The sequence below is a fragment of the Trichomycterus rosablanca genome, chromosome 9 (genome assembly GCF_030014385.1).
Source record: "Trichomycterus rosablanca isolate fTriRos1 chromosome 9, fTriRos1.hap1, whole genome shotgun sequence".
Taxonomy (NCBI): domain Eukaryota; kingdom Metazoa; phylum Chordata; class Actinopteri; order Siluriformes; family Trichomycteridae; genus Trichomycterus; species Trichomycterus rosablanca.
In genome coordinates this window covers 34,524,775-34,551,643 of record NC_085996.1, presented here as the reverse complement: position 1 = coordinate 34,551,643, position 26,869 = coordinate 34,524,775, and the positions used below count along the sequence as shown (strand labels likewise).

The 26,869-nt window shown below is 43.7% G+C and overlaps 1 protein-coding gene across 1 annotated transcript in view; it reads left to right on the top strand.

Moving 5' to 3' along the window:
* myt1la (myelin transcription factor 1-like, a) overlaps positions 1-26,869 on the top strand; it is a 118,744-nt gene that overhangs the window by 84,652 nt on the left and 7,223 nt on the right. The window contains exons 10-20 of the mRNA XM_063002308.1: positions 3,640-3,747; positions 5,123-5,343; positions 9,336-9,392; positions 10,853-11,133; positions 21,675-21,893; positions 22,380-22,498; positions 24,275-24,343; positions 24,469-24,531; positions 25,562-25,645; positions 25,743-25,964; positions 26,070-26,161. Coding sequence (XP_062858378.1) covers positions 3,640-3,747; positions 5,123-5,343; positions 9,336-9,392; positions 10,853-11,133; positions 21,675-21,893; positions 22,380-22,498; positions 24,275-24,343; positions 24,469-24,531; positions 25,562-25,645; positions 25,743-25,964; positions 26,070-26,161 — 1,535 coding nt within the window. The remainder of the gene's footprint in view (positions 1-3,639; positions 3,748-5,122; positions 5,344-9,335; positions 9,393-10,852; positions 11,134-21,674; positions 21,894-22,379; positions 22,499-24,274; positions 24,344-24,468; positions 24,532-25,561; positions 25,646-25,742; positions 25,965-26,069; positions 26,162-26,869) is intronic.

The following is a 26,869-nucleotide window of genomic DNA, read 5'->3' as shown; positions in this document are numbered from 1 at the left end:
CTGCAGTGACATGGTGGTGGTGTGTTAGTGTTTGTTGTGCTGTTATGATTGGATCAGACACAGCAGCGCTGATGGAGTTTTTAAATACCGTGTCCACTCACTGTCCACTCTATTAGACACTCCTACCTAGTTGGTCCACATTGTAGATGTAAAGTCAGAGACGATCGCTCATCTATTGCTGCTGTTTGAGTTGGTCATCTTCTAGACCTTCATCAGTGATCACAGGACGCTGCCAATGGGGTGCTGTTGGCTGGATATTTTTGGTTGGTGGACTATTCTCAGTCCAGCAGGGGCAGTGAGGTGTTTAAAAACTCCACTCATACCAGCACAACCTACACTAACAGACCACCACCATGTCACTGCAGTGCTGAGAATGATCCACCACCCAAATAGTACCTACTCTGTGGTGGTCCTGGGAGAGTCCTGACCATTGAAGAACAGGGTAAAAGGGGGCTAACAAAATATGCAGAGAAACAGATGGACTACAGACAGTAATTGTAGAACTACAAAGTGCTTCTGTATGGTAAGTGGAGCTGATAAAATGGACAGTGAGTGAAGAAGCAAGGAGGTGGTTTTAATGTTATGGTTGATCGGTGTATGTATAAATGACAAATAAAGTTTTTAGATTACTACAGGTCTGCCATGTGGTCATGAGCACCTTGTGACCCCAGTGCCAGAACCCAAATACTCATCATGATACCAAAACGGGAACACATAAAAGCAGCAGCGGCCAACAAATTCTAATATGATGCTGCCACACCACCCATGGACAAAACTCGAGAACAAAAGAATGCACGTGGCAGCTACAAAATCAGAACGCTGTTACTGTTTACCAACCGAGTCCCTGGAACAATAGCTTGAAACCTCTATCAGGAGTGTTAGTAAAAGAGCCAGTGTGTCAGGGAGTCGGAGGACTCAGTGCATAGCTGCATCCCAGGTATGCTTTTGAAGCACTATCCCCAGGTGTAGCAAGTAACATCTGATGAGACACTGCAACAGCTTTGAAGTGCAGTTCAGAGAGAAGTACGCTTTCCATCCAACTGAGCTTCCTCTGCCTGCTAGGCTCAGTTTGGAACGTGACAATGTCAAAACTGACATTGTCTTAGAGTCTTAGTGGATTTTTAATAGCTGTTAACATTAGGGTTATGGACTGCTTACGATTATACAGTATGTACATTAATACATGTTTTAATGCTGTAGATATTTTGTGAACAATGTAGGTTGGTGTCAATGACTCAAATACATACTCGGGTATGTCTTTAACATGGCTAGCAGGAGGAATGTATAAACAATCAGAAATGCTTTGTGTTTTTCAGATAGCTTCTTCTTAGTCTTACGATTGTAACAATTTAGTTTCATGCCCTACAGATATGTTTACCTCATTTATACTAGTAGCAACATATTCATATCAACCTGCTTCATTTATCATGTGAATGTTCTTTTTTATTAAATGTATAGATGTCAGAAGTTTACATTTTATTGTAAGTGTAGTGTGTTTTAGGGCAGAGGTCCCAACCACCGGGCTGCGGACCGGTACTGGTCCGTGGGTAATTTAATCATTTAATACCGGGCCGCACAGAAAGAATAAATAATTAGAGATCGCTACATCAGCCATGAAAACACTGCTTCCATTTCCAACACATGGGTGTTTATCGTCTCATATCACCCCCAGGTGGAAGTAGCGTCTCGTTGCAGCGAAAAAAGCTAATTTGTAAGCAGTATAGTTATTCTATTTAAAATGCTCCCACCCCCGCAGTCCATGAAATTATAATTTATATGAAAAAGGTAATGAAAATGAAAAAAGGTTGGGAAGAGCTGTTTTAGGGCATGTGATTTTAATCATTTTTGGACTTTTTTTGTTTGGCCACACACTTCTTTGTTTCAAAAAAACTTAATTTTGGAAAATGACAAAATCTGCTGGGTCAAAAGTACAGTATTGCTACAGCAACTTAAAGTATCAGAAAGTACTAATATGGTGGTGTCCAGGTGGCGCAGCGGGATATTCCGCTAGCACATCAGCGGCGAGATTCTGAACTCCTCGGTTCGAAACTCGGCATTGCCACCGGTCGGCTGGGCGCCATCTAGCGGGCATAATTGCCAGTGCCTGCAGCAGACACGTTGCGGGATGACCGGACTATGTGGGTGGGGTCTTCAAAAGCTGTGTAAGGACTTTGATTAGCAGATAGAGAGGTGCCTGTGCAGAGTGCATAGGTAAAAAAGGGTTTGTGAGGAGGTGTGAGCAGCAATATACCCACCTTGACTGCAATCAGGGATCCCCCAGCAGCGGAAGACGAATTGACTACACTAAGTTGGGAGAAAAATGAGAGAAAATTCATGAATAAAATAGGAAAAAAAGAAAATACTAATATGAAGCTTGACATGATTTTTTTTCTGCTTTACTTTGTTTTACACAGCACCTATGAGTAACTGTATAAATAATCAGAGAATAAAACAGAAAATACAGTTCAACCAATCGGAGATGAGTAAAGCACTCAGAATTAGTAGGTATTTACATGTTACTGTTCAATAATCTATAAGTAAAGTACATACTAAATAGCAAGTCGTTGCAGGTTTGGGTTTTCAGCTAAAGTTCATAAATTCCCTTAGTTAATAGTCCACACAAATATAGACAGAATTTCAGTTTGGTTTTGGTGTCTATACGTGCTTAATTGCCTAGAACGTTTCAAATTCATCTTAAAATATATCTGTTTAAGTGCTTAAGACGCACACTAATGCTCATCAATGTACCACTGTGTTTTTGGAAGTTGAAGTTATTAATGTTGATCAACACATTTTTAGCCTTCTTTCACCCTGTTCTTTAATGGTCAGGACTCCCACAGGACCACCACAGAGCAGGTATTATTTGGGTGGTGGATCATTCCCAGCACTGCAGTGACACTGACATGGTGGTGGTGTGTTAGTGTGTGTTGTGCTGGTATGAGTGGATCAGACACAGCAGCACTTGTAGATGTAAAGTCAGAGACGATCGCTCATCTATTGCTGTTGTTTAAGTTGGTCATCTTCTAGACCTTCATCAGTGGTCACGGGACGCTGCCCACGGGGCGCTGTTGGCAGGATGTTTTTGGTTGGTGGACTAATCTCAGTCCAGCAGTGATAGTGAGGTGTTTAAAAACTCCAACAACCTGCTGTGTTTGATCCACTCATACCAGCACAACACACACTAACATACCACCACCATGTCAGTGTCACTGCAGTGCTGAGAATGAGCCATCACCCAAATAATACCTGCTCTGTGGTGGTCCTGGGAGAGTCCTGACCATTGAGTAACAGCATGAAAGGGGGCTAACAAAGCATGCAGAAAAACAGATGTACTACAGTCAGTAATTGTAGAACTACAAAGTGCTTCTATATGGTAAGTGGAGCTGATAAAATGTACAGTGAGTGTAGAAACAATGAGGTGATTTTAATATTACGGCTGATCGGTGTATACTGCTATATAAAAGCTTAATGTATTGCTTATCAATGTGTGTTATGAGGTCCTAATGTAGATACTCTATAAGATCAAATTCCACAACCTAGTCCTATAGTGTTTGTGTTTCCTCTTGGGTATGTGCAAGTGCTTGTGTACATGCTAGTGGGAGTTCTAATATTAGAATTATTGCCTTGCTGGTGTTGCAGTCTCTCAGGATGCCCCATAGCTGCTGCTGAGAAGATTGCTAAAGTTCAGGAGAAGCACCATACCAGTGATGGGATCAAGTCCAACCAAGCATCTGATCGTGTGCTGAGGTACTACTTTGCTAGGCTATTATTAAACAAACTCAGAATCATTAAAGAAGGGAATTTGCAAAACTTGTTAACATATGCATTAATTAGAATACCAGAATATCTTTATTGTCATTATACCAGGTATAACAAAATTGAGGTGCAATAGTGTCTCTAGTGTTATAAACAATAAATTAAAAAAAACTAGAATTTACAAAAATTACCAAAATTTGCATTCACAAAATTTACAGAATTTACAATAACAACAATAACACACAAATAGAACTTATGTCACTGACAAGTTGGTGGAAATTGCACATTGCCCTTTGTAACCATTGTAAACATGTTTTATTTCCTGAAATTGCACAGTCCCATGTATTTTTAGTGAAATTTGGACAGTTCCATGTGTTTAGTGAAATTTGAACAGTCCCATGTGTTTGAAATCACCTTATATAGAGGTATTTAAAGTTCGTACTGTGGTGGGGTAAAAGCTATTTCGAGACGGTTTGTCCCTGTCTTGATAGTCCTACACCGCCTGCCTGACGGTAACAACTCAAACAGATGGTGGCCGGGGTGAGACTTGTCCATTACAATTTTGTGAGCTCTTTGAAGGCAACGAGACCTGTGTAGGTCCTCCAGAATTTCTCTGCAGACCTCACAATCCTCTGTAGTTCTTTTTTGTGTGCCGCAGTGCAAATGGAGAACCACACACAGAGGCCGTGAGTGAGGATGCTCAGAAAGTAGAGTCTCTGCTGTGCCTTCTTTATTAATTCTGTGATGTTCACGCCCCAGGTTAACATTATAACACTAACATTATAGAGCCATATAATCATCATAAACAAACATTGGCAGTAGAATAAGAAGTATAAGGAGCTGATAAGTTTGAAGTCCACCAGGATGAAATTAAAACTTTACATGACCTCTATAATCACCAGACTTAAATCTAATTGAACTTTTCTAGTTAGTTCTGGAGCTCTGACTGCAAAGTACATATCCATATTCTTAAATTCTAAAATAATCAGTTTTTAAATTGAAACACAATCTTACATTTCACCACGAACCATTTAAGCCTCACATAACCAAGTTTAATAGCATGGGATTATAATCACTGCATTAAAACAATGCATTACAATAATCTGGCTAATTATTACTGTTATTAAATAGGTTAACATACAACATATTCATTCTAGGAAAAAAATCCTCAGCCTAATTATCATCTAATTAGCTCATTAGTTCACAAGACAATTACATGCATTTAAAGTAACAGATTATCTCCAGGAGACTAAAACCATATCATATACTCATAGCACAGTCTGTACATTAATTATTCTTTTCCTCACTCTTGTTGATGCCTGGGCTGGGGTTTTCTCTCCTGTCTGTGTCTATAATTATCTTCCAGGCCTATGTGCTTTGTGAAACAGCTGGAAATCCCACAGTACGGTTACAAAAACAATGTGCCCACCACCACACCCCGTTCCAACCTGGCCAAGGAGCTGGAGAAGTACTCCAAGACCAGCTTTGACTATGGAGGCAGCTATGACAACCATCCACATGGGTACAACAAGCGGTCCCTCAGCCAGAAGAATCACGGGCGGGACATGTCACCCAGAGGATACGATGGTGAGTGCAACCTGATTAACCTGTACTGTGCTCATGCTTTGGGTTTTTGCCCTTAAGCACAGATGTTTTCTCAGATTTTGTTGATGTATAGTAAAAAAAAAAATGCTGTGTTGTAATTGTAAATGCCAAACAGTAATTTAGCTTTATAGCCATAGCTCAGAGTTTTAAAGAGCAACAATCAAATTGATTGGGTTCCTTATGTGCAAGTTCATATTTGAGTGTAATGATTTTGGTTTAGACAAAACAAGAGGGGGCAGACACACACAGATGTACAGGGTGAGTCAAAAGTCTCAGTACACTCTTTTATTTCAGAAACGAAAGGGAAAATGACAGATCTGAATACCCAGCAAGTAATGGGTGAGGGGGCCTATCTTTTAGGCTATGTTTGGCCGCCATATTGGATCAAGGGCAAGTTTTTCCAATGGGAAGGTGGTCATGTAGCATATCAAAGAAGACCAGAATTTTCTCAGAAATCGATTGCCACAATCATCAAAAGTTCTCAACACAGAAAGCTGCAACAACAACCAGGAACGTTCCCTGTGATGCACAGCTATTTGACAATGTGTTGTCCCTGGTGCTAAACACAGAGCTGAAGGCGCTGGATCCAATCGTTATGAACCAGCATGAGAATCTCTGGAGAAATGCGGTCACAAGCCTCCACGATGCGGTGCTAAAGGTGGTGTTTGTTGCGGATTTTCTCAGCATACACAATGTCCTGAGACTTTTGACTCACCCTGTATATCAATATATTTAATAATAACAAAGACACAAGACAGGTTTACACAAGACTAGACCAGACACAAATACACGACCTATGCTACATGCTAAGCTAAACATGAACAATGCTGATTTAAACACACATTACCTATGCTAAATGCTAAACAAAAAGCTATGCTAATCACTAAACACAGGAAACATGAACCTAAACCCTAAGCTAAACAAGAACCAGACTAAGACAAACAGAAACAAAGCTAAACAAGGCATGAACAGTAACAAACAGACAGGAGCTAACAGGAACAAACGGGAGCTAACAGGAACTAACAAACAAACCAAATCAAAGTCAAATTTAAAAGAGATCAAACATAATATAAGACTGATCAGAAACTGCCTCCTTAAATGCCCTCATCATCTCAGACGAGGTGCATCTAGGCACAATCAGCTGGGGACCAATCACGATGAGGGGTGTTAGCTTGACACTGAAAACAAACTTTCCTCAAACAAGTGCTCCTGGAGAGGTGGGCGTGGCATGTACACCTGAGTTCCAGGAGAACATAGAGGTTGGAATTGTGACATTGAGATATTGTTTTATTCAGTTAAACAAATGCTACAGTTTTGTAGCAATGCAAGACCTTTAGAGATCAGTTTCTATCTGGAGAAACAAATAATGTGCAATTCAGCAAATATCACAAGTTTGATCCTCAGTGAGGAAAATGGCAAAATCCGTCTCTGGGCAGAAATCCTACATAATTAGCTCTGTTGTTTGAGTGGGAGGGTTGGCTTCTCTGACACTGGCCAGTGAGTCTGTAAGTTCATGTGTACTGAAGAGGAAAGTTACTGCACAACCTATAAAAAATATAATAAAGTAAATATAATAATTAAAAAGTTTGTGTTATCTTGACTGTATAACTACTGCTGTTTTTGTGTATGGCAGAAGTTAGAAGTAAATTAGATATTTTATCAGGCACCTTTCCAATTAGTCAGAATACTGGTTCATGCGTGCACTTGTATAGGAGCATGCATGGGTAAGTAAGGGCCCAAAAACAGTAATTAGCTTAGTATTTCCTGGCTAAAAATAACTGATTCGACAGACCTACCAATATTTTTTCCAGTTAGGCAATGTTTAAATTAAGCTTTGCAGGTTCTTCTCCACTGTCATGCAAAAGATGCTCATCATTTATGACCAAAGCATCTTCTTTTTTTGAAATACTTGACATAACTAGGATATTGAACCTTTTGTATTTATGTAAAAAATACCATGATAAATTAGCTTTTTACTCCCTTAGTTCATACCATATTTCATATTAGAGCGAATGCTTTAATCTAAACCAGGGGTGTCAAAATTATTTTTCACCGAGGGCCACATCTGCATTATGGTGACCATCAAAGGACCGATTGTAACGTATCCTGCTGTGATGCAGTCTTGGACAATTTGTTGTTTTTCTTGGAGGCTAATACTATGCTATAATATTGTACTCCTTTACCACAGACATGGCCTCATAACACAAGAGACGTACTGTTTTTTCTTCCTGAAGCACAAACTTGTATTCACTTTCCCATTTTTCATTAAATTCCCTTCCTTCTGCTTCTGTTTTCTCTTCTTGTACATTTTGGGATTATTTTTTAATATTTCTCAACATCACTTGTTGAAAACCACCTCAGTTAAACGCTGATGTGGAAACACTGCCATCTAGTAGTGGGATGCGGTCACTTTGCGAGTCACAAAATAGGCATGCATTGTGGGAGATGCAGTTTATATACGATTTTACAGTATATTCTAAGACAGTCATATGTCTTTTAAGCTAAACAATCTAAACAGTCCAAACCACTGAGGGTTGAAGGTCTTGCTTGTGACCTTATTGATGGCATATTGGTGTAGTGGATCAAACTAAATCCTTCCAAATATATAGTCCATTAACTTAAACAATGAGCCAGAACATCAGCTCTTTATGTTCTCGAACACCAACTATTACTGTGTGGTGCACCATGAAATGTTTAGACACAAACTCTGGGATGTTACAGAAATTTTGTACAGTATGGCTGTAAGGGACAATCAAGTGCCAGGGCCCTGTACAATGGAATTCCTTATTCTTAACCATGTTTTTGTGCATTTAAATCTTAGTTTCTGTTCTAGACAGTCGCTGGTACCCTTATGGCAAACTCAGTCCAGCATTTTTTTCCCTTTTTTTCTTCACTTTGGGTAACTCAGATTGTATTGCATCAATTTTTGGCTATAATGATAGTACTGCCCTGGACATGTAAGTTGCCTTCAGTAGCAGTGTAATAATCCTCCTGTGAATGATCCCCACAAATGAGTCCACACTGAACACAGGTTGTAAGGATTTTTATAGCCACACCCAGTTTGTACCAAGCCCCGTCTTATGTTTATTTTTCCCATTGTCACAGCTGGCGGTTGAGAAGTCGGCACAGTTTATAAGAACCAATTCTCTGTTTCCTCAATTTCTGTTCTATCTCCTCTCATTGCTGAGGGCTGTGGATCTTTTTTGTGCATTTATTTTGATACTTAGTTAGCTTTTATTTTTAAGCCACCCCTAATATTTATTATTTTCATTTGTGATTGTGGCTTTTTAGCTGCATGATTGTTCTACCTTGGTTAAGTCTCCTGCAAATTTGGGTTCATCCTCTAATTCTCCCAGGTACAGGGCTACATCTGGCTCCTCTGTGTCAAGGCATGACACAGTAAATTAGTTAGAAGTTAGTTAGAAATAACTATATTTAATATAATATAATTTTATAAGTATGTTAAGTTACAGAAATGCATTATGATCTCAGTGTGGACAAAGAAAAGTTAGTCACAAGACACTACAAGACTGTAAGTTTATTCAATCTGAAATGTACTTTACAAATGTTTAAATAGACCTGTAAATATGAAATGCATTAGGAAATGCAGTGTTACTTTACTTAACATGTAACACAATGAAACGCTAACTGCAATTCTTGTATATCATCTTGCAGCTGCAACTGCTGGTTTAAAATTTAATGATGGATAATGTTTTTCCTGTTTTCTGTTTTATGCTTCACCCTATAAAGACGAGGTTTTTATCTGTCTTCTTTCACAATTCCATTTGTGTTTTTTTCACAATCTTGTATAAAGTAGAAAAGGCTTTTAGTGAAGATTTTGGAATTTCTGTTAGCAAAGTGTAGCCCTTGGTTTGAAATATGGATATACGTTCACACTGCGCTCTTTCTCTCTCTCTCTCTCTCTCTCTCTCTCTCTCTCTCTCTCTCTCTCTCTCTCTCTCTTTCTCTCTCAGACTCATTTGCTATGAGCATTCATCATGGAACATCAGAGCATCCAATGAGCGAGTCTTGTAGGTGTCTATCTATCTATATATCCATCTACCTACTGCATGTACTGTGTTGGCCAATAACAGATTCAGTATATATTAATAGTGTATAATAAACAGTATATTACAACAGTGCATGTATAAACTACTAAAAATTAAGCATTTCTAATCAGTCCATATCGTTCCAATCATTTTTAAAGGAATAGAGTTACTAACTAAAATTATTAAATTATTTTTAGAAGATTTTGTTAATGAACTTGCAGAGCAGTTTTGTTTGCTAAAATACATTATTTTCATGCATACATAAGATATGTTTGAACTGCTAGTTGTTTTTGTTTTTTTAATATTTATATTTAAGTGTTTATTCATTTGTTATTTTTTAATTTTTGTATTTATTTATTGGTAACTTGTTGCAAGTTGTTAGCCTCATTGTTTTAGACTGAACATATTCACAATTTATTAATGTTTTTATGCATTTAAAGTTCTACAACACTGAATACTTTGTATTTTATATATTCAGCCATTATTATTTAAAAATATATATTTTGGCCCAAGTACTAATTTTATTAGACTTTAGATTGAACTGTCTAGCCACATATATTTATTATTGAGTGGGAACATGTATTAAACACATTTGGTTTTATTATTTATGATTCACTATATGGCCAAAAGTATGTGAATATCTGACCATGAGATGTTAGACATTAATATGGATTTGGTGTCCTTTTTGCTGCTGTAACAACTTCCACTCTTCTGGTCAAGCTTTTCACTAGATTTTGGAGTGTATCTGTGGGAATTTGTGTCCATTCAATCAAATCCTAAATTTGTGCACAAGCGGCAGAGTCATGCTGAAACAGAAAAGGGCCTTCCCCAAATTGTTGGCACAAAGCTGAAAAGGTAATGCCCAAAAATTAATTTTATAGTCCTGTTAACAATGATAGTGACTGTATCACCACCTGAACTCACTGATCAGGATGTTTTTATACTTTTGGACATTTAGTGTATATATTTCAGTGCATATATTTACTTCAAATGAACATCGTAACTGTTGTTCCTTCTGCTTTCAGATCATTCTGTCAGAAAATGATGACAGTTTATTTTACCTTTCTTATCATTAGTCTGAGGCAACTTCCAGGAATAATAACTAGTGGTTTTAAAACCGTTCCACCCACAAATTGTAGAGATTTTGGCTCTGTTACTTTGTGAATTTAACTTTCATTTTTTTCCTAATATAGATACCAAAGAAATTGTTTGTTTATATTTAAAACCACAAAGATAAAATCCATTATGTTTATACATTTAAAGTAATATATGCATTATTTTTTTTTGCCTGTTACTAATCCTGCTGTTAATCTAACTACCAGTACAAATATAAACATTATTGCATGTATTTATTTGATTTTGGCATGTCTAATATGCACTTGTGCATTAGTTTGACATCAGGTGTGAATATTTGTGTATGTGCTGGTTTGTGTGTGTAACAGCCAAACGTTACTGTAAAACCTCGAGTCCAGCTAGCAGTACGACGAGCAGCTATGCTCCCAGTAGCAGCGGCAGCAGCCTGAGCTGTGGGGGAGGAAGAGAAGGGCAAGGAGGAGGAGGAGGAGGAAGCAGTGCCAGCAGTACCTGCAGCAAGAGCAGCTTTGACTACACACAAGATATAGAAGCCGCTCACATGGCCGCCACGGCCATCCTCAACCTGTCCACACGCTGCCGGGAGCTTCCTCAGAGCCTGAACGCCAAAGCACCTGAACTCCTGGCACAGGTGAGTGAAAGCACCTATTTTCTCTCTCTCACACACATATACACACTTTTAAACACACCCACATTTACACACATGAAGCCATGACATCCAATGAGCTGTCTTTATATTTCCCTACACAAACTGTTGCAAGGGATAAATCAGGGCAAGGACGGGATCTCGAATACATCGTATCGAATCTCGGCTCTGCCTGCCACCTATAGGCTGAGCGGCCACATCAACAACGATTGGCCTGTTGTTCAGATATGGGTGGGATTAAGCCAGATAGGATCTCTCTCATGACTGATGATTTTATGACTGATGACTGATGATGAATTATGACCTCTGCTGGCTGATTAATGGTGCCTGCACAGAGATGAGAAAAGAGTGCTGTCAGGGTGTGTCTCTCCGTACACAACGCTGAGCTGCACTGCACTCGTCAAAGTGTAGGTCATAAGGTGCATACGGCTGCTGCCCACGTGTCGAGGGGGCATGGGTTAGCTTTGTTCTCCTCAATCAGAGCGGGGATCAGCATTGGTGGAGAGTCTGAAAATGAAAGCATTAAAGAAACAGACATTAATTGGGACTGGTGGTGAATATAATAAATTTCTGCCCCATCCATGCCTGGGTGTAAATTGGGTGGTATTCCAGAGGTGCTGAATAGTCAATGTCTCTTGGCATGTCTATTGGCATTTTATGTGATCAGTGATCTAAACAAAGATCATAGCAGAAGTTTAGACAACATTTAACAGCTGGACTGGATGTAGTAATGATGCAGTACCAACCCCTCTCTCTCCTAAACAATCTCTTGATCTCCCTTTCCTCTCCTCTTACTTCTCTTTTTTATTTGCTTTATTTTCTCTCTTTTACTCAGATCTCTGAGATAAGTATCTCTATTGCTCGTTGTATGAGACAGGTTGGATTGATGATGCTTTCAGGCAGGGCCCGAGCCTCTTTTTTTCCAGTATGTGAAGCAGGAAGAGTGTGAGCTCTCTTTAAGGACACTAACAATAATTAAAGTTTAGAATGATTGTGGAGGGGCATGAAGGAGATGGGAAATGGTGAATAGCACATGAGCATCCTCTACTTTTTCATTCTCTTTTTACATTTATCCTCCTCACCTCTCATCTTTCCTTTCTCTCTCTTCGTTTCCTTACCATTTGTTTCTTTTATTTTTTCTTTTACTTTTTTATCTTTCCTTTTTAAATCCTTCCCTTCTCTTTCTTTTTTTATCATTCTGTATCATTTGCTAGTTTTCATCTCTTTCTTCTTTGTTTTCTTTAGTTCCTTACATTTCATTTATTTTGCTTTATTTTTTTATTACATTTTAGTCCCATAATTAGCTTTTTTTTACTTTCTATTTATTTTTTATTTAATATAAATTTTTCCCCCTTTCCCCCCCCAATTGTCTCCCCTAATCTAGTCGTGTCCAATTACCCTGATTGCGTCCTTTATACTGATTCGACCCTTCACTGCTGACTGAGGACGTCTCTCAACTGACATATGCCCCCTCCGGCACGTACAGTCAGTACAGACTGCATTTTTCACCTGCACAAGTCGAGTTCATACACCGACGGGCACTGTGTACGGAGGGCCACACCCCCATCAGCATTATTCCTCAGCCTTGTGCAGGTGCCATCAGTCAGCCAGTAGGGGCCGCAGTTGCACCAATTATGAGGACCTATGATCTGACTTTTCTAACCCTATGAACAACAGCCAATCGTTGTTCATGCTTCCGCCCAGCCCAGTTGGAAGGCAGAGCTGAGATTCGATACGATGTATTTGAAACCACAACTCTGGTGTGCTAGTGTACTTTACCGCTGTGCCACCTGAGCGGCATTTTCACTTATTTTAATTTTTCGACTGGTCACCATTAGATGTGGCAGCTCAGAGGCAACTCGGCGTTTGCTCGCTAAGTGTAAACTGTTCAACGACTTGGCGAGTGCTCTGCAACATGAGAAAAATATCTAGTATGTTAAATGTCTGTACCAGTCGCCGACTCGAAATCGTGTAGTGTGAAAGGCGTTGCGAGCAGGTTGCTAGTGGCAGTGAGTGCTATGTTGAGTGCCAATGAGAATGCCAGATATGCTGTGAGGGGAAACCCAGAGGAGGAGTGCAAAAACATGGGACAGGGGCATAATATAGTTTATATCAGAATACATCAGCACACACAAGCTATACAGTATTTCTGACCTTATCGTCCATGCCAAGCCATAATACCCAGGCTGCATTGCAAAAAATATTTACTAACCTCTGACTCACTACAAAACAGACGATCCCTGCTGGTCATGTAGCCAAATCAACTCGGATTCTTTTATTTTTCCTCTTTGATTTTATGCTGCACATCAGCGCACAAACAACTTTGCTCGCTTCTTGTTGACGTGCATTTTTGGACGTGGTATCATTAAACCCCTCATCACTTCTCGCGTGTGTTTTCGTGACAAATGTAGGTTGGGAGACCAGATAGACTCGCCTGCGATTCCTCCCAGTGATAGAACGTGTAGTGTGAAACCCCCATCGCCGATCAGTCATGTAGTGTGAAAGCCACAACGACTTAAAAGACTCCCGATTACAAGAGATCCAGTCGTGTAGTGTGAACTGTGCAGCGATCAGAAGACTTGGAAAGTCATGTAGTGTGTACTTGGCATTAGTTGCCATTTTCCTTTCTGTTTTTTTTTTTTTTTTCTATTCATTTCTTTCATCTCATTATTTCCTTTCCTTTAATTTATTAATTCCCCTTTCCATCACATTTCATTATTGTTAGGAGTCGGCCTGGTTCCCAGACGGCCACCAGGGGGGGCCGACCCGCGATTCACACAGTTAACCCCAGTGCTCGCACTGAAAGAGGCCGATCAACTCCCTCTGCGCCCACCAGAGGGAGCCAAACCCGTGAGCTTCCGCCGGCTGCCACCAGAGGGCGCACAGCCCGTAGTTCGACCAGGGGGAGAAGAACTACAAATCCCAAGGCACCCTCAGGCAATCAGCAGCGACGAGGAACACCTGGCTGAGTTGGTATTTAAAGCAGCGCTCAGCCAGGTGTCCTCGTCACACCCTTGTTCTTTTGTGCTCTCTTGCACGTTAGGTTAGGGACACAGGTAACGCGAGGCCTCATAGAGGGTTTGCGGTAGGCCCAGGGGCCGAGGTAATAAAAGGAACTCAGGGAAAGATTAGGTTTTGGTGTGACTCCTTTGCACTCTCCTAACTTTACCAGGAGAATTGCGTACTCCGAATCTCTTCCTCTTTCCATTGTTTTGGCTGCCTGGTGAACCAGCAGTGCTCACGAGCTCCACCCCGCGCCTTGGGTTCGAGCTCGCACAGGCTCCTCCTCCGATCAGTACTCTGAGAAGGAGAGGCTCGCCTCACGCATCTTTCTCGCTATCTCTCGCATCTAGCTCCGGACCCGCGGGGTCGGAGCACTCGCGCCGAGCGCTCAAGCGGATCTCGGTGTTGGCTGGCCACGGCGGTGTTCGCTACCAGCACCCATCCCCGCTCCGCCTTGAGTGTCGCGTTGGTAAAGTTTAAGCACCTCGGTTCGCTTACGCGAATATTGACCCACTAGTCTCGAGGGAGACTAAACTTGATATAAACCCGAGTCGCGGAGAACTAACCGGATCGGGTACGATCACAAAAAATAACTATATATATATATATATCTATTACCTTTTTTGTTGTTATCCGCTCGAAGGATTTCCTGGGTTCTTATACCTAGAATAACTCCTTAGTTTGATATCGCTATAGATTCTCATTATTATTAATACAAGTAGAACAAATAAAAGCGATCCTTAGTTTGCCCTTCAATTTGCCCACCGGCGCTAGCAACGTCAGCGGCGCTGTGGCTCGCTCGGTTGCGTCATAGCGTGTGTGTGTCTGAGTTCGCTGGTTCGAATCTCGCTAGCGGGGTTGCCGTGAGCGCGGTGAAAGTAATTTATTGTGCAGTGCACACGAGATCCTTTTGGATCTTTCTTTTGTTTAAACACTTTGGAGGACTGCGATCTACTCGTTGTGTTACGTTTGGGGTTTTATTTATATTTAGATATTTCAGTTGGCTTGGGCTCGCCCGGCCCCTCCTCTTTCATTCGGTGGAGATAGTCACCTAATTTGTGTACTCTAAACCGGCCGCTCTCTCCTCCGGCCGGCGTGCCCGCGATTGAGTCCTCACCTTACATATATCATAACAGAAGGGTGTGACCAACAATGGACTCAGCGGGTCACACAACCCTGCAGCAGGCAGTCAAGCTGCAGGAGGTAGCTATCCATCGTCATGAAACTATGCTTAACCAGCTGGCCGAACGCTTCAGCACGCTAGCCGTTTCCCAGCCATCGCCCAGTGCGTCTCCAAATACCCCTGAACCCCCAATTGTCCCTCCCGAACGCTTTTCGGGGGAGCTCCACCGGTGCAGAGGCTTTATCTTGCAGTGCTCTTTGGTTTTTGAGCTGCAGGCCTCCCGCTTTCCCACAGAAAAGTCCCAAGTGGCGTATATGATTTCACTTCTTTCGGACCGTGCCTTGCTGTGGGCCACGGCACTGTGGGAGCAGAAGGCACCGGAGTGTAACTCCAGGGAGGCGTTCTCCAAGGCCTTGATGGACACTTTTCATGCTCCCCAGGGAGGCAAGGAAGCAGGTCCTCGGCTCTTGGAGCTGAGTCAGGGGTCACGTTCCGTCACCGATTATATAATTGAGTTTAAGACCCTGGCCGCTGAGTGCGGGTGGGATCAGGCCGCCCTCAGAGCCATTTTTCTTCGGGGTCTCAGTGAACGGCTCAAAGATGAATTAGCCACCCGAGACCTTCCCTCCTCGTTGACGCAGCTATACGAGGTGGCCAGCCGTCTCGACCTCCGCCTAAAGCAACGCGCTCGCGAACGGGCGGAAATGGGCCGGAATACAGGTGCACGGGGGTCCTGGTCCCAGCCCTCCTACCTCCCTGGGGCTCCCCCGAGCGGGGAGGAACCTATGCAAATAGGCACCTCCCACAATACGCACTTCGAAGGATCGGGACGACGACGCAGGCAGCCTCATTCGGGAAACATGCCGGCCCGTCCCTAAATGGGAGCTCGGGGCGAGGCCGGCTCACTGCTCCCGACTTAGGTCTGGCATTAACTGCCACTTTGGAATGGGAAGGGGGGTCATCGGACAGTTTGGCGGTCTGGGTAGATTCGGGGGCTGCCAACAACTTCATAGACCACCAACTGGTCAGACAACTAGGTCTCACTCCACAGCCGTTGGCTACTCCACTCCCAATAGTGGCCATCGACGGTCACCCATTAGGAGAGGGGTCCGTACGGCTCAAGACCCCTCCCATCACAATGAGGCTGGGGGATCATTTAGAGACCCTGTTCTTTTTTATCACTCGCTCCCCTAAAATGCAAGTCATCCTGGGCTACCCATGGCTTAGGCTCCACAATCCGGTCATTGACTGGAAGGCGGGCTCGGTCTACTCATGGAGCCTCCGGTGCCAGGAATCGTGCCTGATCCAGCCTCGATTACCGAGTAAACTGTCGGTGCCCGTCCTAGACCTCACCACCGTCCCTTCTGTTTACCATGATGTAGCAGAGGTGTTTAGCAAAGAGAAGGCCCAGCAATTGCCCCCTCACCGCGCCTTTGACTGCGCCATCAACTTGCTTCCGGGTACTTCACCCCCTCGCGGTCACCTCTTTGCGCTTGCCGCCCCTGAACGAAGGGCCATGGAGGAATACATCCGTGAGGCCCTAGCGTTAGGGTTTATACGGCCTTCAAGCTCACCAGCGGGCGCAGGGTTCTTCTTCGTGAGTAAGAAGGATGGAACCCTGCGTCCCTGCATCGACTACCGGGGCCTCAACGCGATTACGGTCAAAGACCGATACCCACTGCCCCTTATGCAAACTGCATTCGAGGCACTGCAGAAGGCCCAAATCTTTACGAAGTTGGACCTCCGCAGTGCCTATAACCTTATCCGCATCCGAAAAGGGGACGAGTGGAAGACCGCTTTCATCACTCCCGCGGGGCACTATGAGTATAGGGTGATGCCCTTTGGCCTTACTAACGCCCCAGCGGTCTTCCAGCGGTTTATTAACGAGGCACTTCGCGATACTCTAGACCGTTTTGCCTTTGTTTATTTGGACGACATCCTGATTTACAGCCGCTCGTTAAAGGAACATATCACCCACGTTAGGAGGGTTCTCCAACTGTTGCTCCAGCACAACCTTTTTGTTAAGTTGGAGAAATCTTCGTTTCACGTCCCCTCGGTCTCGTTCTTGGGATTCATAGTTTCCCATGGAGAACTTAGGATGGACCCCGCCAAAAATCAGGCGGTTAAAGACTGGCCGGTACCATCCTCACTACGCTCAGTCCAGCGGTTCCTGGGGTTCGCCAATTTTTTCCGGCGATTTATCCGGAATTTTAGCTCCATAGCCGCCCCCCTTATTGAGCTCACTAGACGGTCGACAGGTCGATTTAAATGGACCCACTCGGCTCAAGAGGCCTTTGAGGCTCTCAAGGAGCTTTTGATCTCTCCTCCCGTGCTCCGCCTTCCGGACCCAGAGCTGATGTTTATTGTAGAGGTGGATGCATCGGACGTGGGTGTGGGGGCGGTCCTCTCCCAACGTTCAGGGGAGGACCAGAAGCTGCACCCCTGCGCCTACTACTCGCATCGGCTTACCCCAGCCGAGCGTAATTACCCGATTGGGGACAAAGAACTCCTGGCGGTCAAACTTGCCTTAGAGGAGTGGCGCCATTGGCTGGAGGGTGCCCCGCATCCATTTTTGGTCTGGACAGACCATAAGAACCTGGCTTACATTCAGCAGGCCAAGAGGTTGAACTCCCGGCAGGCCCGGTGGTCCCTGTTCTTTGGGAGATTCAACTTTACCCTTTCATACCGTCCAGGTTCTAAAAATGTCAAGCCAGACGCTCTCTCCCGCCAGTGGGACCCTCCAGAACCCGACCCAGAGCCCAAGTCCATCCTCCCGAATACCCTAATAGTAGCTCCACTCCTCTGGGATATTGAACGTAAGGTCCTTGCAGCCCAGCGTAGGGAACCTGATCCCGGTGGCGGGCCAGAAGGTAAGCTGTTTGTACCGTCCAGCATGCGCCGCCAGGTCCTCACCTGGGGGCACGCCTCTAACCTCACCGGCCATCCGGGAGTCACACGTACCCTGGACTTCCTCAAACGTCGCTTTTGGTGGCCCACCATGATAAAAGAGGTTCGCTCCTTCATAGCAGCCTGTGAAGTCTGCTCAAAAAATAAGGAGTCCAGGGCTCGACCCCAGGGACTCCTCCAGCCCCTACCTGTCCCCTCCAGGCCCTGGTCTCACATCGCAATGGACTTTGTTACGGGCTTCCCACCGTCAAATGGTCTGTCTGCGATATTGGTGTTTGTGGACCGATTTTCTAAGGCTTGCAAATTTATACCCCTCCCAGGACTCCCCTCGGCCAGACAAACCGCCCAGATCCTCCTCCAGCACGTCGTCAGACCCCATGGCATTCCCACCGACATAGTGTCAGATCGAGGTCCGCAATTCGTCAGCAGATTCTGGCGGTCCTTTTGTCTCTTAATGGGGGTTACGGTTAGCCTGTCCTCCGGATACCATCCAGAGTCTAACGGCCAGTCCGAGAGGGTCATTCAGGACCTTATACGGTCACTTAGGTGCCTGACTTCCGGGTGCCCACGCTCATGGCCCGACAAGCTGCCTTGGGCCGAGTATGCCCACAACACCCTCCGACACTCGGCCATCGGCATGTCGCCCTTTGAGTGCCAGTTTGGGTTCCCTCCCCCTCTCTTCCCGACTCAGGAAAGAGAGGTGGGGGCCCCGGCTGCCCAGCAATTCGTCCTCCAGTGCAGAAGAGCTTGGCGTAGGGCTAGGTCTGCTTTAGAAGCCAGCACCGCCACTATGCGACACACAGCCAACCGGAGAAGGCGAGCAGCACCCCGATTTCGAGTGGGTCAGCGAGTATTGCTATCCACCCGGGACCTGCCTCTCAGGGGCGAGTCGGGGAAGTTGGCGCCTCGATACGTGGGTCCCTTTAGGGTCATCAGAAGGATAAACCCTGTTACGTATCGCTTGGAACTGCCGCCAGCGATAAGGATCCACCCTACGTTCCACGTATCGCGGCTCAGGCCCTACCTATGCCGAACCATCCAGCAGCAGAAACCGCCGCCACCGCCCAGGGTGGTGGATGGGGCTCCGGCCTACACTGTCCGTCAGCTGCTAGACTCACGACAGGTCCAAGGGTCCACACAGTACCTGGTCGACTGGGAAGGTTATGGTCCCGAACATAGATCCTGGGTTCCGGCGCGTCATATCCTAGACCCGACGCTGGTCCGGGAGTTCCGGGAGAACAGAGCAGCGGGCATGGGAACGTCGGGAGCCGTTCCTAGACGGGGGGGTACTGTTAGGAGTCGGCCTGGTTCCCAGACGGCCACCAGGGGGGGCCGACCCGCGATTCACACAGTTAACCCCAGTGCTCGCACTGAAAGAGGCCGATCAACTCCCTCTGCGCCCACCAGAGGGAGCCAAACCCGTGAGCTTCCGCCGGCTGCCACCAGAGGGCGCACAGCCCGTAGTTCGACCAGGGGGAGAAGAACTACAAATCCCAAGGCACCCTCAGGCAATCAGCAGCGACGAGGAACACCTGGCTGAGTTGGTATTTAAAGCAGCGCTCAGCCAGGTGTCCTCGTCACACCCTTGTTCTTTTGTGCTCTCTTGCACGTTAGGTTAGGGACACAGGTAACGCGAGGCCTCATAGAGGGTTTGCGGTAGGCCCAGGGGCCGAGGTAATAAAAGGAACTCAGGGAAAGATTAGGTTTTGGTGTGACTCCTTTGCACTCTCCTAACTTTACCAGGAGAATTGCGTACTCCGAATCTCTTCCTCTTTCCATTGTTTTGGCTGCCTGGTGAACCAGCAGTGCTCACGAGCTCCACCCCGCGCCTTGGGTTCGAGCTCGCACAGGCTCCTCCTCCGATCAGTACTCTGAGAAGGAGAGGCTCGCCTCACGCATCTTTCTCGCTATCTCTCGCATCTAGCTCCGGACCCGCGGGGTCGGAGCACTCGCGCCGAGCGCTCAAGCGGATCTCGGTGTTGGCTGGCCACGGCGGTGTTCGCTACCAGCACCCATCCCCGCTCCGCCTTGAGTGTCGCGTTGGTAAAGTTTAAGCACCTCGGTTCGCTTACGCGAATATTGACCCACTAGTCTCGAGGGAGACTAAACTTGATATAAACCCGAGTCGCGGAGAACTAACCGGATCGGGTACGATCACAAAAAATAACTATATATATATATATATCTATTACCTTTTTTGTTGTTATCCGCTCGAAGGATTTCCTGGGTTCTTATACCTAGAATAACTCCTTAGTTTGATATCGCTATAGATTCTCATTATTATTAATACAAGTAGAACAAATAAAAGCGATCCTTAGTTTGCCCTTCAATTTGCCCACCGGCGCTAGCAACGTCAGCAGCGCTGTGGCTCGCTCGGTTGCGTCATAGCGTGTGTGTGTCTGAGTTCGCCGGTTCGAATCTCGCTAGCGGGGTTGCCGTGAGCGCGGTGAAAGTAATTTATTGTGCAGTGCACACGAGATCCTTTTGGATCTTTCTTTTGTTTAAACACTTTGGAGGACTGCGATCTACTCGTTGTGTTACGTTTGGGGTTTTATTTATATTTAGATATTTCAGTTGGCTTGGGCTCGCCCGGCCCCTCCTCTTTCATTCGGTGGAGATAGTCACCTAATTTGTGTACTCTAAACCGGCCGCTCTCTCCTCCGGCCGGCGTGCCCGCGATTGAGTCCTCACCTTACATATATCATAACAATTATAGTCCATTTCCTTTCATAATTTCCCTCTAGTTTGCCAAATTAGTTACTTCTTAACTCTATAATTTAATTTAATGTAATTTAATTTCCTTGTTCATCTTTTGCCCTTTATTTACTACCTACTTTTCCATAAATGATTGATTTTTTTGTTGTTATTTATGCATTTTCTCCCCTTTTTCTCCCTTTTAGCGCATCCAATTGCCCGATTGCGTCATGCTTCCTCTCCACCAAATGCTGATCCCTGCTCTGATTGAGGAGAACGAAGCTAACCCACGCCCCCTCCGACACGTGGGCAGAATGCCGTATGCATTTTATCACCTACACTTTGAGTGCAATGCAGCTCAGCACTGTGTACGGAGAAACACACCCTGACAGCACTCTTTTCTCATCTCTGTGCAGGCGCCATTAATCAGCCAGCAGAGGTCGTAATTGCATTAGTCATGAGAGAGACCCTATCCGGCTTAGTCCCGCCCATATCTGAACAACAGGCCAATCGTTGTTCATGTGGCTGCTCAGCCCAGCCAGCTGCAGAGCTGAGATTCGATACGATGTATGCGAGATCCCAGCTCTGGCTCCAGCTTGTGTTTTTACCGCTGCGCCACCTGAGCGGCCTAATTATTGATTTATTAGCTTTCTTCCTTTATTTTTCTTTTTTACTTTAACTTTTCATTTCTTGTGTTATTTTATTATGTTTTATTTAATTTCCTTTCTAACATCCATTCCAATCCTTACATTTTTGTTCATTTCATCTTCTCTAATCTTTTCTTGTCTACACTCTGCAGAGTCCTGAAGAGCAGGAGGTGGAGGAGAGCGGAACTCTGGATCTAAGTGTGGGTCGGGCAGGGGGCATGGGTGAGGGCACGGTGCTCACGCCACTGCAGCCCATGTCCCCTCAGCGCCAGGCATTACTCAACAGCCGCTGCTACCAGATGAGTCCAGACTGCTGGGACCTGCCGGTGGACTACACCAAGATTAAGAGCCTGAGCGAGGACCATAAAGAGGTACTTTCTTCAGATCCGCCTGGGAGCAGTGCTGCTTTATTGGAGTTTATACGGATGGATAGCACAGCAGAATCAGCTAGGGTTGAGTAAGCTGCCATATACCAAGCACTTTAGTGGAATCATGTAATCTCTAAAGTTTTAATGGGGCAGATAATGCCAATACATGATGTATTTCATTTTTTACATTTTTCACATATGGTGCGTGTGAGAGAAATGCACCAGTCTACCAAGGGAACCTGAGGGACATCTACTGGTTAAGATTAATAGTGCAGATTACCTGCTAGTCAACATTGACCTCGAATAATGAATTTAATTTGCAGCTTTTATAGAACACAAGATTCTGATTACAGTGCATTCCGTGGAGATTTTATCAGTATTTGTTTTGTTCGAGAAAATATTTTCAGGGTTTGTTTAATCTCCACTGTTGATATAAATGTACTTTAATGAGTGTCTCATGTAAGTTTTATGCTTTTTTCTGGCCTTTAGGATGATTTAGACCCTTTCCAGGAGCTTCTGGAGAATCAGCAGTACACGGGTGAAGTGTCCCTCCCTAGTCCCAAACACAAATATGCCTCCTGCAAAGAGAGCAAGAAAGAACTATTAACGTAAGAAGACAAAACTTACTTAAATTATATATACACCGATCAGCCATAACATTAAAACCACCTACTGGTTTCTACACTCACTGTCCATTTTATCAGCTCCACTTACCATATAGAAGCACTTTGTAGTTCTACAATTACTGACTGTAGTCCATCTATTTCTCTACATACTTTTTTAGCCTGCTTTCACTCTATTCTTCAATGGTCAGGACCCTCACAGTACCACGACAGACCAGGTATTATTTAGGTGGTGGATCATTCTCAGCACTGCAGTGACACTGACATGGTGGTGGTGTGTTAGTGTGTGTTGTGCTGGTATGATTGGATCAGACACAGCAGCGCTGCTGGAGTTTTTAAATACTGTGTCCACTCACTGTCCACTCTATTAGACACTCCTACCTAGTTGGTCCACCTTGTAGATGTAAAGTCAGAGACGATCACTCATCTATTGCTGCTGTTTGAGTTGGTCATCTTCTAGATCTTCATCAGTGGTCACAGGTCGCTGCCCACGGGGTGCTGTTAGCTGGATATATTTTTGCTTGGTGGACTATTCTCAGTCCAGCAGTGACAGCGAGGTGTTTAAAAACTCCATCAGCATTGCTGTGTCTTATCCACTCATACCAGCACAACACACGCTAACACACCACCACCATGTCATTGTCACTGCAGTGCTGAGAATCATCCACCACCCAAATAATACCTGCTCTGTGGTGGTCCTGTGGGGGTCAGCATGAAAGTAGGCTAAAATAGTATGTAGAGAAACAGATGTACTACAGTCAGTAATTGTAGAACTACAAAGTGCTCCTATATGGTAAGTGGAGCTGATAAAATTGATAAAATGGACAGTGTAGAAACAAGGAGGTGGTCATAATGTTATGCCTAATCAGTTCTCATATATATATATATATGTATATAATATCTGTTAAATAGTAATTGGTGCTCAGGTGGCACAGTGGTTTATTATACACCAATGAGGCATAACATTATGACCACCTTCCTAATATTGTGTTGGTTCCCCTTTTTGCTGCCAAAACAGCCCTGACTCATCAAGGCATGGAGTCTGAAACCTTTCTATCAGAACCAGCATTAACTTAAGCAATCTGAGCTGCAGTAGCTCGTCTGTTGAATCGGACCACACGCTCCCCACGTGCATCAATGAGCCTTGTCCCCCCCATGACCCTGTTGTCGGTTTACCACTGTTCCTTCCTTGGACCACTTTTGATAGATACTGACCACTGCAGCCCGGGAACACCCCACAAGAGCTGCAGTTTTGGAGATGCTCTGACCCAGTCGTCTAGCCATCCCAATTTGGCCCTTGTCAAACTTGCTCAAATACTAAATATTTTTCCTGCTTCTAACACATCAACTTTGAGGATAAAATGTTCACTTGCTGCCTAATATACCCCCCCCACTAACAGGTGCCGTGATGAAGAGATAATCAGTGTTATTCACTTCACCTGTCAGTGGTCATAATGTTATGCCTGGTCGGTGTACTGGCCCACCTCCACTGAGATCCGGGTCCGAATCTCAGTGGTGCTGTTGGCTGGCCAGGTGTCTACCCAGACATGCTTGGCTATGTCTGATGGTAGATGGGTGAAGCCTGGTGATCGATAGGCACCCAGACCAGGGTATTCCTGCCTTTGTGCCACTGTTTAATGGAGCAACCAGACCCACCACCTGGTCACACCCTGACCTGAATAAAGCAGTTGATACAAATAAAAAAATTATTATTTTTTTTTTTAAAAGTCTATTAACATTAGGTTTTTTTTATCAACACAGGCTCTCCAGCTGCCAATTAGCTGATAAAGGCATACGTGGTATGATGACAGCCAACTCCCAAGATCTAAAGTAAGCAGTTACGATATTGTCTTGATCATTTCTTCCAGATGTATACCCCCATTTCTAATTACCTGTGTTGTTTAGAAATGGCATGTCTAATCATACTTGGTTCTGTTTCTCTATGCATATCACAGATGTCCTACTCCAGGTTGTGATGGATCTGGGCACATAACGGGCAACTATGCCTCACACAGAAGGTACACAAATCCACACATAAACTTTGTGTAATGTATAATAGTCAAATACAATACACATTTACACAAAAAACACTACACTTTATATTGACCCGTATTTCAGCACATATTAATTATATAATATATAATATAATCATTTAATAACTTATTTTTATTGTTTTATTGTGTGAATAATTGTTTTTTCATTTGTTTTAAATTTGATGCCATAATTGTTATTTTGATCATTATACTGAGTGACAGATTTGTACTCAGTATGATATCTCTCCCTTATAGCCTGTTTTTACTGGCAAATGTTGAAGACAACAGAAAAACATAAATATTACTGTACATTATATGGGCCAAAGTATGTGGACACCCTTCTAATTAGTAAGTTCAGTTATTTAAGCCACACACATTGTAACAACTGTATAAACCAATTATATAGAATATATTATAAGCCTCCAAATTTGTGGCAACGGTTTGGGTTTGACCCTATCCTGTTTGACAGCATGACTGTTTCTCTCTGTACAAAGTAAGGTCTGTAAAGACATGGTTCGGTGTGGAGGAACTCCAGTGTCCTGTACTGAGCTCTGTTCTCAACCCCACTGAACACATTTGGGATGAACTGAAATGTCGATTGTGAGCCAGACCTTTTTGTCTGACATTAGTGTCTGGCCTCACAAATGCTCTTTTGAATGAATGGACAATGGTTGTGGAAAAACAACTTTATATTTAAGTGGTTTGGAAATGGGATGTCCAACAAGCTTGTGGTCAGATGTTTATATAAGTTTGGCCATATATAGTGTAGTTTGGTGGACAGGGAGATAGCTGGATGGACAGGCAGAAATTAAAAGGGATAATGGTTTGATGGATCCACTGGCCGACTGGATGGATATATGGTTAGATGCATATATAGAACAATGGTTGGTTGAATTAATGGAATAATCAATAAACAGATGGAAGGATGGATGGAAAAATAAAATAATTAATGGGTTTATGGATGGACTAATTGATTAATCAAACCATTAATATAATTTGTGTTGCTCCTCTGTAGTTTGTCAGGCTGTCCCCGAGCAAAGAAGAGTGGAATCAAGATCATGCACAGCAAAGAGGACAAGGATGACCAGGAGCCAATTAAGTGAGTTTCATGTCCATGAGCATTTTATACTTTTTTAGTTTACATTTTGTATGATCAGTATGTGTGAAATTAGAGCCCCTTTATTCCCTATATACAGGTGTCCGGTGCCTGGATGTGATGGTCAGGGTCATGTAACAGGAAAGTATGCATCTCATCGCAGTGCGTCTGGTTGCCCTCTGGCTGCCAAGCGTCAAAAGGACGGCTTTGTAAATGGAGCTCCATTCCCCTGGAAATCTGGAAAAACGGATGGCATGACATGCCCTACACCCGGCTGTGATGGCTCGGGTCATGTCAGCGGCAGCTTTCTCACCCATAGAAGGTTGGTATGAGAGACTGTGTGTGTGTATGATATAAAAAATATAGTTTCTTTAATTATGTAATGAAGTATTGAAAAAGTTAAAATTTGCTTTTTTTCCATTGCCAGTCTCTCTGGCTGTCCTCTTGCCACTTCAGCTATGAAGAAAGCTCGGATGACTGGGGTTGAAATGCTTACAATCAAGCAGCGTGCTAGCAAAGGTACGACTGTCTTTATGAGCTGTTGTTTATGCTGCATTTGATTGAAAAAAAATTTAATCTCAAATATATAATAGACAAAATGGATTTTTATCTTAATCTTTATTCACTACATACAGCCAAGTCAAATGCACACTTGTGAGGAACATAAAAGTCATGGCTGTTTGGTATTTTATTGATGTTTGCAATTGTTCTTTTTTTTAAATGAATGATTAAAATGCATACTCCATTAAAATAAAACTTTACACTTTTAATTTCTGCTGTCAGTTAACTGTAGATTTAACTGTAGATTTAACTGTAGATCTGCTAAATGACAAAATGTTGCTAAATGTTGCTCAGACTATTAGTATGGTCATATAGATAGTTCTGTAATGTCATTTAACTTTCAGACATGGTATACTAATAATAATTAACTGTAGCTGGTTGGATAATCACCACAAATCTGTCTGGCATGAGTCAGAAGCTGCTGCTGAAACATGTTTGACTGTAACATACATATCTGCTATGCTCAGTTTGTCCTGAGTGAGTGTGTACTGTTCTGCAATAGGATGGCTCTCGTTCTGAGGTTAATACCCACCTTGCACCCAGTGATTTGAGAACAAGTTTTGGGCCCACTGCAACCCTCAACCAGATAAAGCAATCACTGAACAAAAATCATAAATTATTAAATGTAAATAAAATTATTATTTTTTAGAATGACCCTTAAGCTTT